General features: G+C 43.8%; 2 protein-coding genes across 5 annotated transcripts in view; one reads left to right on the top strand and one right to left on the bottom strand.

Annotated features, from left to right (window-relative positions):
* PM20D2 (peptidase M20 domain containing 2) overlaps positions 1-13,804 on the top strand; it is a 45,783-nt gene that overhangs the window by 30,158 nt on the left and 1,821 nt on the right. The gene's annotated exons all lie outside the window — the stretch shown is intronic.
* Positions 1,078-13,804, bottom strand: part of GABRR1 (gamma-aminobutyric acid type A receptor subunit rho1) — a 29,964-nt gene continuing 17,237 nt past the window's right edge. For all 4 annotated transcript variants that reach the window (XM_053664818.1, XM_037131246.2, XM_053664817.1 and 1 more), the window contains 5 exons: positions 9,628-9,710; positions 7,330-7,470; positions 5,172-5,324; positions 3,580-3,776; positions 1,078-2,688 (listed from right to left, as the gene is read on the bottom strand). In XM_053664818.1, coding sequence (XP_053520793.1) covers positions 2,395-2,688; positions 3,580-3,776; positions 5,172-5,324; positions 7,330-7,470; positions 9,628-9,710 — 868 coding nt within the window. In that variant the 3' untranslated portion in view covers positions 1,078-2,394. The remainder of the gene's footprint in view (positions 2,689-3,579; positions 3,777-5,171; positions 5,325-7,329; positions 7,471-9,627; positions 9,711-13,804) is intronic.

Here is a 13,804-nt window from a genome sequence, read left to right as displayed (position 1 = left end):
TCACCTGAGAGATTCCCTAGAAAAGGTAGCAAAATTTTAATATGGATGTAATCACTTGTTCTTTTTTAAAAATATTTTTTATTTATTTCTTTTTAGAGAGAGGGGAAGGGAGGGAGAAAGAGAGGGAGAGAAACATCAACCAGTTGCCTCTTGCCTGCCCCCAACTGGGGACCTGGCCTGCAACACCAGTCAGTGCAATCACTCTTCACAATCACCAAGGTAGATACCAGTTTTAAAGGTCACCTTAAAAAAACAGTGCCAATGTAATCATGTTGTCTAAAGAGCAAGAGTGAATACCTGTAAGGTGCAATAGATGAACTGTTATGCAAATGAATAGTTCCCAGAGTCATCTGTTATGGACTGAATTGTGTCCCCCTGCCCCACCTCAGTTCATATGTCAAAGCCTTCACCCCAGGTGACTGTGTTTGGAGGTGGAGCCTTTAAAGAGGTTAAGGTTAATTAAGGTTAAATGAGATCATAAGGGTGAGGGAATCCAATATGCCTTTAATGCAATATGCCTTTAATCCAATATGATTGCTGTTCTTTTAAGAAAAGAAAGAGGTGACAGGGATGCAGGCACTCAGAGAAAAAGACCATGGGAGGGCCCAGCAAGAAGGTGGCCATCCACAAGCCAAAGAGAGCAGCCTCAGGGAAAACCAGACCTGCCAGCACCTTGATCTTAGACTTCCAGCCTCTAGAACTGTGAGGAAATAAATTTCTGTTGTTTAAGCCACCCAGTCTGTGGTGCTTTGCTATGGCAGCTCAAGCAGACTAATACAGCATCTTCTGTGCTGGTTCGAATTGTGGAATTTCCCAAACGAGGTAGATGGGAGTTCAGATGATGCACTTTGGAAACCTGGAGGGTGATTCAGAGTGGCCTGGCCAGGAGGAAGCAGCCCCTGGCAAAGATTTCTGTGAAGAGTTTGATTGAGATTGTTTCATAAAATAAGCATTAAAAAGGAATGTTTTAAAAATAATTTTTAATATTAAATGTTAACAGTTAACTATTTCTTCTTTGTCCTTTTATTTACTTGAGTGTCAAAAAACTATGTTTTGATGAGCTTTTATTGGGGGAAATGTGAAATTACCTTGCAATTAGGATTCATGCAAATACTTTTTCTTTCATATGGGAACTAAGTATATAGCCCTCCCTGTGTATAAAAAAATGCCATGATATTATTAGTATAAATTATTAGTCAAATTAACTTGGAATGAAAATCACACTATTATGTATAGCATTCAGTTTTAAAGTGAGTTTCAAACAAATGCTGTTTGGATAAGTTTAGTGGAGGTTGACCCTATAGGCGTGAAGTATGAGCAACTCTTTGTTTCAAATGATACAGTACCCTACGCCCTTTCTCCCACACCCCAACATCGGCGGCCACTGTTTTCTGGTTCATAGAAAATGCTGGTACCCACTGAGTATAAATGCAGATGTCCAGTGATGTCTTCCCATTTCTTTTGCTTTTTGTTGTTCTTTTTCTCTTCAGAAACCATCTGAGTATTTCTTGTCCAAATAGGTTAACAGGTAGTCCCAAATTATGCATTTCTTGAAATGTATATGCAGAAAAAAATAGCCTGTTCCCAAGTTCCTCAGTAAAGATACCTCATTACTGAGGAAGAACTTCACTTTGATCTAGGACTCACTCCGAGGTGGAGATACATGAGGCAGTAGTTATAAAATAGGGGACCTTAAACACAAGTTTTCTAGGCTAGTTCTCTCTATGACAGAATTGACAAAATGCATACATACATCCTTTTCTTCAAACTATCCTTGCCAGGGAAATTCCTACCAAAATCAGAAGCAATTGCACCAATCTAAAGAGCTTTTCTTGTGAAGAGGTGAAACCTCATGAACCACAAGATGTAAATATAAATAGGAATATTGTTATTGCATTGTATTAAAATAAATATGAGGCAATACATCAAAATAGGTAATAGGCTATAAACTGGTAAAAGTGGAGAATTTTGGTAGAAGTGGAGATTTTTAAGTGCCCATATGTTTCAGACAAATTAACTAAGGTATATCCCAACTGCACCTAGTCCGAAGAATGTAATGCTCACATAAAGGAAATTATTCATGTGACTAAGCATCTAGGGCCTAAAAGAGTTTGAACTACAGTGTGCCCGCACCGCTGGCAGTGCTTTGCGGGAGATTCAGGAATGACTACCATGCATTGCTGTGGGTGTTGTATTCCTGCCGTGCCCAGTGTCATGCTGTGTGCACCATGGATGTTAGCAAGTGTGGTTAAGCCAGGAAGTGTCTCATCAAGGTATTTTTGGAAAGCTGGACCAGGGTGGATACTGGGAACTTTTTTCATAACCTTACTTTTTATCACACAGATAGTTCTGTAGTGCACACACAAGAATGTGAAGTGTACAGACTATAGGAATCTATGAGAAAATCGACCAGTATATTAAATTGAATAAAATGTATGCCGCTGGAAAAATGATCCTGGAGTACTTATCAATGGCATGGGTGTCGATCCTCAGGCTCACATAGCTGCTCCTCCGACCCTTCCCCTGCGGGGAGCTCCTCTCAGAGCCCAGCGTGAGCTGCACCATCATCTTGTCTGGCTTCTCGCCATTCTCTGGCATGTAGTTGCCCAGGTCATTCACTTCTATGTCGCCGTAGCTGCCTTCCAGCATGACGGCCCGCGGCTGAGGCAGTCCACAGGTGCAGGGAAACTGCAGACACGGCAAACACATGTTGGGATGCAGGCTCGGCTCATCTCTCAGAAGCCCTTCAGTCACTGCAGGTGGAGGGGGCAGCCCTTTTCTAGTTTCTTTTATTCCCAGTTGGGGTGGGGATGGGGAAATAATGGCGGTGGCACTGCAAACATTCTAATAGAGCAGGTCTTGCTTTTGCTCAACTAACACCTACAAATCAACTCTTAGGAAACTTCACGTCAAACCAGAGACCAAGAAGAATGTTCTTGATCAGAGTATCACTCTGTTCTACACAAGGTCACTAACTGATAGCAGCCCTGATAAAAATATTTACAGACAAGATATTGGGGGACAAAGTGGGTGGGGGAGGAGGAATTTGAAAAGCATGGTATGTGGCAATAGTTTGCTACAATATGGCTAGAGTTTTCTACAGACAGGGGGGAGAAAAGCAAATCAGGAAGAAGGGAAAATAATCTGGAAAATGATGGGAGATGTTTGAGATCACATGAAGGAAAATTTCCTAGAATTTAATATGTGTTACCTTGGAAGCTGCTTTTATTATTACACTTCTGTGTTCATAAGTAATTTGTTTAACCATGTGGAATGGTCATTTATTTTTATCACTATGGACAGCACCAACACTAGGGGGACCAATGTTTTCGTTAACCTGGCTTAGCAACTCCTGGTATACGGCAGGTGCTAAGTAAATGTTTGAATGAATGAGAGATGTAGCCCAGAGTAAATTTCACACTGCCTCAGCATATTGTTTTGTTTCCTCTTTGCCCCATAAAGTAAGTGGAAGAAGATGTGTCACTACCCCATTTTACAGAGGACAGCTGACCTGCCCAAGGTCCAGAGCTAGATCAGGCTGCATCCCTGAGTGGACATTGTAGGTCATAGTAAAGTCACCTTCTCCCGCAGCTTCCGCTCTTTCCGCTCCTGCACCGTGGTCAGGTAGTTGACAGCTGCGTACTCCAGCACCGAGAGGAACACGAACACAAAGCTGACCCAGAGGTAGATGTCCACGGCCTTGACGTAGGAGACGCGGGGCATGGAGGCGTTCACGCCCGTGATGATGGTGGACATGGTCAGCACTGTGGTGATACCTGCAAAGAGAGAGAGAAATAAGCACCTGTTGTCTTTCCTCTTCATGCCTCTCCTCTTTGTCCCTCCTGCTTCTTCAGCCAACAGTGTCTCCATCCCTGCCCCTCTGTTTAGCAAACACCTACTCTTCTTTCAAGATTTGGCTTTTATGAAGCCTTACCTGCTCCTCCACCCCTCAGCATCAGCCTTTCCCCCTTTGTACACCTGCCTGTTCATCGTTGCACATGTATCACCTTCTCCTTTTGCTGAAAACCCCAGACATTTTGGTGGCAAGACATTTATTTCCACTCAATTGTTAAAACAAAGACTACATATATGAGCAGGTATATATGTTTCTTGTAACTACTTCTCTAAAAAAGGAAAAAAGTACGCAAAGCTTATTTTACTATTTGTGTCCTTGTTGCTGTCATCTGGTCTTGCAGTCCCAGGCCTGTGTCATCAACTGTCAACCCCCAGCTGGCGGTCCCCTCCCCACCACCCCCTGACCTGGACCTGCCTGCCTATTCAGCAATGTCCATTTTATCAAGGATGATGATGGCAACCTCACTGATCAGAGGCAGGTGTTTAAAACTAGAGAGTGTGTGTGTGTGTGTGTGTGTGTGTGTGTGTGTGTGTGTGTCATAGTAACTGTTTAAGCTACAGAACAACTGTTAACAGACAGGTCATCTGTTAGTGGAAATTTGCCCAGAATTTCAAATTAAGCTCAGAACATTTGCTTGGCAAACAGCAAATCGCAGAGGATTGGGGTCATCTTCAGGGCCAGCTCCAATCCACTTTCACTAAAGCCTGGTGGGTCACCCTCTCCCTGAACCGTCTCAGCAATGGTAGCATGTGATTGGGTGGATGCAATATTTAAAATGGGGAAGAGCATTGCTGGCAAACAGCTATTGATGGAATGTTCATCAAGTAGGTTCTCAGACTTGAGTATACATAAGAATTAATGGGAAAGCTTGTTAAACATGCAGGTTCCTGGTCCTCTCTCAGGATTCTGAACCTATACTGGTAGATGATACGCAGGATTCTTCTTTTTTTTTAAATGTCCATTGGAAATTCTGTCACGGAGATTCCTTGGGTCACTTTTGAGAAACCCGGTTATATACAGTGAATTCCTTATGCAGGTGGGCAGAGAGAGCACCCACAAAGCAGGATCACCCACCCCAACCAAGGCTCAAATAAACTAAAGATGGCATGTTTGCGTGGGCACCTGGGGGCACCTGGAAACAGTTTTTCCACCTAGATTTTTAATAATGGCACTTCACCTGTGAATAAAGTACTTGAAGTGTTTCAAGTTATAATGCCAACAGGAGTTTAGGGCCAATTTGAAATGAAGGGTTTTATCTGGAAGAGATTACTTGTATTTTCAGATGTCTGCAATGTACACCTGAAATATTCCTTACCTAAGGGGACTCGGGCGGGCACGGCTCTGCGGTCAATCCAGAAAGACACCCAGGAAAGCATGACCATCAGGGTGGCCGGGAAATAAGTTTGGAGCAAGAAGAAGAAGATGTGGCGACGCAGCGTGAAGTTAATGTACAGACGGTTGTACCAGCCTGGGGGTCACAAGGAAGAGAAGACAGCACACACCATGGCTATTTAGCTCCTTTATAAAACAAATTTTATTCAGGGAATCATAAATGCCTCAGACATCTCATTGGTACCTTAACATACCTTTACGAAGTGGAGGAGAGAAAAACCATGGAACAGAGAGAGTGACTGTGTGATACCCACACCCCCTGGATAAATCCATCTCAAGAAACCACTGATGTCTGTTCCATACATAAAGGTAACCAAGAAGGCCATTTAAGAAGACTCCTGTTACTCACACGATGGGACAGGACCAAACAGCATCACCACCACCTAGGAGCTTAGAGCTGTAGGCTCTTGGTTGCCCTGAGTCTACTAAACTACAATCTCCTTTTAGCAATACTCCCCACATGACTCACATGCACATTAAAGTTTGAGAGGCACAGATTTAAACAACCCTCTTTGGGTTTCTTTGTGGAAGAAAACGTATTTTAAGTTGAAATACCAAGCTAAACACAAGATTGCATTTAGGAACAGAGTAAACAATCACAGTAAGCCTTTGTGTTCTTTCCAGGGAAATACAGGCACGGAGGAGTGGAAGGAATGGGAGACAATGGAAGGAAAAGGAAAGGGCAGGATAAGCTTGAGATAACAAAGTCTGAAAATCAAATGGGAACTTGGCAACATTAATTTGAAAACTTGGCATCCTGGGCGATTATAATGAAATGTGTATAATTATAACAGTTCCTGAAAGTGACTGTGTGGTGCTATGGACTGAATGTTTTGTGTCCCTCCACCCAAAAAACCCATATGTTGAAACCTAGTGCCTGATGTGATGGTATGGGCAGGTGTGGCCTTTGAGACATGATTAGGTCATGAAGGTGGAGCCTGCATGAATGGGACTAGTGCCCTTATAAAAAGACCACAGTTGGCTCCCTCAGCCCTTCCACCATGTGAGGACACAATGAGAAGGTGGCTGCCTGTGAGCTAGGAAGGGAAGTGGGCTCTTATCAGACACTGAATCTGGTAGCACTTTGATCTCGGACTCCCCAGGTTCCAGAGTTATGGGAAATAATTTCTATCGTTTAGAGGCTACCCAGTCTATGGTATTTGTTACAGGAGCCCAAATAAACCAAGACAAGAGGAAACATCAGAATGCTAAAGACCAATGCTAAAGACCAAAGGAATAGGGTCCCCCCCGAAGAACCACGATTCATGGGCGATATATACAGAAGATAAGATGTGCTGGATTGCTGTAATGTGCTGGAAGTAAGATGGTGCCCTATGTTTAGATCAAAAGACTTGCACTTCCCTTGCGTAGTCAATCACTCAATGTTTTTGCAATAGAAACTGCATAAAGATTTGAGCATAATCATCCTGAAAGGTGATTAGTCAAGAAAGAGGCAAAGGTTGGTGAGAGTGAACCTCACATACCAGAGGGAAGACCATGGAGCATAACCTCAGGCAACAGCAGGTAGCAAGCACATCCAGAACCTTGGTTCAAAAAACATTGCCCACAGGAAAATAACCAGTAGTTCTGGCACTGTAGCTCACAAGAAGGTCATAAGGAGGACTTGTGCAAGCAGTCTAGTATGAGAGGATTGCTTAAGACTGGTTCAGAGGGCCTGGGTGAAGCAGAGAGAATGTGGATGGAAAATGACAGAACAGAAATTGGACAGTTTCTTGCCTCAGAAGAGGGGGTCTGGTAATCATATCAGTGAGGAGATGCCCGATGCTAAACTGGCAAAGTGACTGTCTCAGAGCAACCTCCTCACGTGGCTTATGTTTCCATCCTTACTGATATTTCCAGATTATCACTTCTGCTGCTTTGATGCCATCAAAAATCACCTCCCCCCCCGATGCTTACCACCCTCTAGCTCTATCTGATTTAGGATTCTCATCTTCGTTGTCTAACTCAAGTGGCCCAGGCTCTGCTCACTTGACAACCAGCTCACACCTCTCCTAAAATAGAGGCTGACCCATCCCAGGCAGGCTCCCACTTGCCCAACCCTCAGCCCACCCCACGCCCACCTGTGCTGCTGTAGAAGGCCAGTTTAGTGGTGGTGTGGAATTCCTGAATGAGGAACTGGGAGAGTGAGATCCGCTCGTCTGTCTTTAAGGAGTCATTGCCTTTTTTCCAGTACAGCATCAGGTCGTCTTCCGTATAGGCATCTGAAAAGATGGGAGATAGCATGAGGCATGCGGCAGTGGGAAGACAAGCCTGTCTATGTGGTTCTGTGGACGTTGCACCCCCACCTCGATGCCCCACCCAAACTGTTAGGATTGTAATACCATTGTCTGAATAAATGAACTAAAGTCTAAATAAAGCAAAACAAAACCCAAAAAGATAAATTTAATTCTCCCCAGTCTTTCAGAAATCATCAGAGCAAAGCTCTCATGTCTAAATGTTCATAATTCCTGCAAGAGGGCTCACCCTGCAATTCTGCCTGCCATTTATTCATTCAGTGAAACCAAATGAAATTGCTGTTTTTTAGATAAAAAATGGTTAAATAATGGCAAAATTGTTACATATCATTTTCAGCCTTCTAAACCAGGGTGATATAGCCCTTTCCTTTCAAGGTGTAGTGATGCATCATTGATGGCACGTCACTTCATCACTCTCAGGTAACAAGGGTTGCGTTCTAGGAGAGGACCCATAAAGAGACAGGAGCAGAACATGACCCTTTTCTGTAGGCCTCCAGTCGCTCCTACCAGAGGTAGCGAAGATCACTTCGCTGCGGCACCACCATTCCCCACCTCCTGCCCACTTCAGGTGAGCACACTGCTTGCTCCGGCTGAGCAAACCTACCTGCAGCCCTGGCAGAACAGAAATAAAACCAAACAGAGATGCCAGTCCTGTCTGCTCATATGTAAACAGTTCTTTCCGGTACCCCCTGAGGCTGTATTTTATTCTCCTCTTTTATTCTATTTTTAATCCTCAACCTGTGTGATGGTCTGTTTTGCATGCCCACTTGGGCTAGGCTCTAATACCCAGTTACTCAACCAGTTCACTTCAGGTAAAGGAGATGATCCAGGATAAAGTGGGTGGGCCTGTTCCAATCAATTGAGAGGCCTTAAGAGCAGACCTGGGTTCCCCAAAGAAAAAGAAATTCCACCTATAGACAGCAGGGTCAGATCCTGCACAGAGTGCCCAGCCTTCCCACTCCTTACTGGCAGGACGTCAGCCCTGCCACGTCAGACCCCAGGGTCTGGTAAACCAGTTCCTTGCAGTAAATCACTATGTATGTCTTATTCTGGATATGTCTCTAGTTCTGCTTCTCTGGTGGAACCCGACAAATACAACCTAGAGAAAGCTACATTCCGGATGGAGGTGCTTGGGTGTGCTGGGAAAAATTAGCTTCTGTAATTAATTCTTCTTCTCACTATGTCCTCAAGGAAGATATATCCCTCCCTTGTACAATGGAGAGAACACCAATCTTCTCCCAGCGATCTTCTGAGGCTTAAATGACAACAGGCCTACAACCGCTGTGCAGTAGGCAGTCAGTCCCTTGGTTTGGGGTTTTATCTCCCCACATTCAGTGCCCTGCAGAGCTGTCCTTTTGGCCCTTGCATTCCTTGCTAGATAATTGGAACCAGGGGACACTTAATCCACTGCCACAAGCCCAGGGAGGCTTACAAAGGTGCGCTGGGGCAATGAGGTTTCTCATTAGGATGTTAACAGCTAGGAAGTGCCAGTGGTCAAGTGCTGGTTCAGGAGCCAGGTACCTGCTGGGGTTTCGGAATCCAGACCACATCCACCAGAGGAAGCAGCTTGGCAGGGACAAGTGAACAGAACCGGTATGTAGTGAACTAGCGATGTGAGCGGCTAGACCTCGCTGCTCGCTGCCTCTGCTCTGATCTTCCTGGGGCCTAGAGTTTTACTTTTCTAGGAAATCCTTTCTTCAACAAAAGCTTATTCATAACAGCAATAAAACAGATCAGAAAAGAACTGGCTGGAGCGTGTGTGTGAGTGTTGAGCTGGGGACTGGGCAGGAGACCCGAATTTGCTGAGACCTCTCCATCCCTCCCTAAGCAGTAACACTAAGAGACTCCCTCAAACCTCTAGTTTCCACAGAAAAAAATTTAAAACCATAAGCATTAAAAGGATTGCCATAAGCATTAAAAGGATCCATAATTGGCATGGAAGGTTTTAGTCCTATATCTGTTTCTGATTTTTAAAAATTGCCCTAGACTTAGTTTCAATCTAAAATAGTCACTTTAAAAGCACAGTGACAAATGAGGGTCACACACTGTTTCGGCTGCCGAAAGTCAGAGGTGTTCAGAATTACTTAGGAGCTGGGTGCTGCTGTCTGGCCCAAGTCTACTCACAGCTTTCAATTTCCAGTGAGCACGTTTGTGTGTCCAGGGGAAATCGGCTAAAATCCATATTGCACATTGCAGTCACTGTAACCCTAGAAACAGGAAGACAAGGACCGATTTTTCAGAGGATGCAAAACACAAATGCAGAATATGCTAAAACAAACAGAATGTCCTCTGTTTCCTTCCAGTATAACTGCCTCCTTCTCATAGCCCATGAGCAATGTGTCAGGATTTAGATGAGCTGTTTGTGAGTGATACCTTCCTTGGCATTCTCTCCAGCTTTTAAGTTTAACTGCAGGGCCAGTGTGAGGCAAATGGAATGCCTCTGCTAACTCCTATCATGTTCAAGCATCTTATTTTATTTTTTTTAAATACCTTTTTTATTTTTTATAGATGTTATTTTATTTCTTTATCTTTAGAGGGGAAGGGAAGGAGAGAGGGAGAGAAATATCAATGTACAGTTGCCTCTCATGCATTCCCTGCTGGGAACTGGCCTGCAACCCAGGCATGTACCCTGACTGAGAATCAAACTGCGATCCTTTGGTTCGCAGGCCCACGCTCAATCCACTGAGCTACACCAGGCAGGGTGATGTTCAAGCATTTTAAAGAAGCGATGATATCAATCAATATAGCAATGTGAAATAAAACTCATATGATATTGCTTCTTAAAAGAAACCATAAGACCATACCTTTACAGGCATACCTCATTTTATTGTGCTTAATTTGATTGTGCTTCACAGATATGAGTTTTTACACATTGAAGGCAAGACCTTCCACCAGAAAAAAAGCATGACTCACTTTACTGCAGTGGTCTAGAACTGAACATGCAGGATCTCCAAGGTGTGCCTGTATTGTTCCCCTGCTTAACATAAGTTCAAGTTGACTTCCGGTCAAGATGGAGGCGTAGATGGAAACACTGTGCCTCCTCACACAACCAAGTTTAAAGACAACAAAGTTTTAGTAACAAAAATGCAACCAAAACACAGGAAGTTGAACTATATGGAAGTCCATTGACAAAGAACCATTCATCCTGATCCCTAAGAGGGGTGGAGCCAGTGACTGGCAGAGCAGGGTTGCACAGGAAAACTCATCCAGATGGACCCCAGCATGCAGGCAGCAGTTGGCAGATCTCAGGCATGGGGTTGTGACAGGTGGACCCAGTGAGGGCACAAGGCAGTAGGCTGACCGCAGTCACACATTCATGTACAGATAAACCAGGCGAAGGAGCAAGCAGTGAGACAGACCACACAGGCCCCAGCAGCGGGAAGCTGTAGAGGGGACCACTATTGCCCCTCTTTGACCCCGCCCCCACATATAGCGTCACAACCCAGCAACTGAGTTGCCCCGCCCTGGTGAACACCTAGGGCTCTGCCTCTCATACGTAACAGGCGTGAACAGAACAAAAAATTGTGCCTCAAGAAGAACTCAAAGCCCCAGAGCCAATAACTTAAGCGACGAAGAGATAGCCAACCTATCAGATGCACAGTTCAAAACACTGATGATCAAAATGCTCACAGAACTGGTTGATTTCAGTCACAAATTAGAGGAACAAATCAAGGTTAAACTAACTGAAATGAAGGGAATTCCACAGGAAACCAATAGTGATGGAAAGGAAACTGGGACTCAAATCAAGGGAGTGGACCAGAAGGAAGAAAAAAATGACCAAACAAAAAAGAATGAAGAAAAAAGAATCCCCCCCCAAAAAAAAATGAGGAGAGGCTTAGGAACCTCCAGGACATCTTTAAATGTTCCAACATCCGAATTACAGGGGTACCAGAATGGGAAGAGGAAGAGCAACAAGTGGAAAACCTATTTGAAAAATAATAAAGGAGAACATCCCCAATCTGGCAAAGGAAATAGACTTCCAGGAAATCCAGGAAGCTCAGAGAGTCCCAAAGAAGTTGGACCCAAGAAGGAACACACCAAGGCACATCATCATTACATTAGCCAAGATTAACATGAAGGAGAGAATCCTAGAAGCAGCAAGAGATAAGGGGACAGTCACCTATAAAGGAGTCCCCATCAGACTGTCAGTGGATTTCTCAAAAGAGACCTTACAGGCAAGAAGGGGCTGGAAAGAGGTATTCCAAGTCATGAAATCCAAAGACCTACAACCAAGATTGTTCTATCCAGCAAAACGTTCATTTAGAATGGAAGGACAGATAAAGTGCTTCTCAGATAGGATCAAATTCAAGGAGTTCATCATCACCAAGCCCTTATTATATAAAATATTAAAGGGACTTATCTAAGAAAAAGAAGATAAAAAAGATGAACATTGAAAGGACAGCAAAGTCACAGTTTTTAAGAACCACGCCTAAAACAAAAGCAAACTAAGAGGACAGCTAGATCAGGAGCAGAACCATAGAAATGAAGATCACATGGAGGGTTAGCAACAGGGGAGTGGGAGGAGGAGAAGTGGGGAGAAGGAACAGAGAATAAGTAGCATAGATGGTAGGTAGAAAGCAGATAAGGGGGAGGGCAAGAATAGTATGGGAAATATAGAATCTAAAGAACTTGAGACACGTGGACATAAACTAAAGGGGGGGAATGGTGGGGGAGGGGGTGTGCAGGGTGGAGGGGAATGAAGGGGGGAAATAGGACAACCGTAATGACATAATTAATTATTAAAATATATTTAAAAAAGATAAGTTCAAGTTCTTCTGTTCTTTCATTGATTATATTGATAATCAATATCTGTCTACAATGTTTCAGAAATAATATTAATTGATGCCAGTTGCAAAATGCAGCACTTTTTTTACAATGTTGATATTTTATATTGATAGTAATAATATCCACTAGTAGACATAAATGTTTTTAGTGCATAACTCCATGGAGACCACAGTAATGGAAAAACACTGGAAGATCTTATTGTACCAACATGTATGCATTTAATGGTTTTGTTCCAGAATTTAAATGAGAAAATAAGCTTCTGAATCAAAGAATAAACAAATGTGGATCATCAGTCACAGCAGAAAGTTCTCCCACCCAGTGGGGAATCTTGTGGCCGGACATGACTAACATAGCTGGTATTGAACACACTGTTTTTTTCTAAGACCACAGAAAATTGGCTACATAGAAATCGTGGGAATTATATACATAATTGATGGCCAAAAAAAAAAAAATCACTTTTAACTCAACTGGAAATTTCAAAGAAAAGAGCTTTCTTGAAACTGAATTATCCAATTATTTGTCTTGTGTTTCCCATTCCATTTAGTGTGGAATGTTTGTGTCCTGGGAGGGATTTTGTTTTATTAGCAGATGGATAGTCCCATTTCCCCTGGAAATTCTGATAAATGGGTTGTGTTGGTGGTGGGAGGTTATCAGGCTCACCCCGTGTACCCTGACAGGCATTTCCATTGTTAACCCCCATCTGGAAGCAGCACAGTCTGCAATGTGATCTAACCCATGTCTGGTTTTGCTTCCTCAAGTCCCTTTAAACAGATTCTTTGGAGGATCTTCCCTGTCTTTGTTGGAAATCTGGCAGTCCTGTGATTTTTCTGCTTACTCTCATGTAATAGAGTGTTAAAACCCTCATAAGTAATGAAACACATCTCAATTAAGAAATGAAAATAATTTTGGTCCAAAGCGTTAACCAGCACTTCAAACTTCATTCAAACTGAGACTTCTGCTCCTCCTCTCAGCTGAAGCACAAAGTTGGCATTTGAGAGGTCAACTTCTGCCCAGCTCTGATCGCCTCCTGCATGAGTGGAAGTGAGGAGAGAGAAGGAGGTAGCAGCAGGACTGTTCTTCAGCTAGGTGGCTTCGCAATCTCTAGGCCTGCTCCGTGGTTGAATCTGACACTTTCTTTCCAGGCTTTTCCTCCCACTGCTGGGCACCCTCCTTCTCCAGCAGCCACTCCCCATCCTGCTCTTGGTTCACCCACCCACACCCCATTCCACATACACGTAACTGTTCCCAACAACACTGGGAGTGCAGGCTGATCCCACCATAGCAAAAGCTCCTCCCAGCTCTTCTTCAGGCTGGTTAGACAGCTCTTCTCTTATCCGCTGACTAACTGGGTCCCAGCTGTGGACACACATGCACCAAGCTGTCTGAGTGGTCCCAGTACAGGCCTACTCATGGCATCCCCACAGCTCTCTCCCAAGAAAAATCTCGCAAATCTTTTCTTCCTCCAGCATCCTTGAGTGTTTCATATCTTGAAGTTGACTGGGAGTTCAAAAGCCAT

Source organism: Artibeus jamaicensis, unplaced genomic scaffold (genome assembly GCF_021234435.1).
Source record: "Artibeus jamaicensis isolate MK-2021 breed Jamaican fruit bat unplaced genomic scaffold, CSHL_Jam_final contig_387, whole genome shotgun sequence".
NCBI lineage: Eukaryota > Metazoa > Chordata > Mammalia > Chiroptera > Phyllostomidae > Artibeus > Artibeus jamaicensis.
The sequence above is the reverse complement of the archived record's forward strand: the minus strand, read 5'-3'. Positions and strand labels throughout refer to the sequence as shown.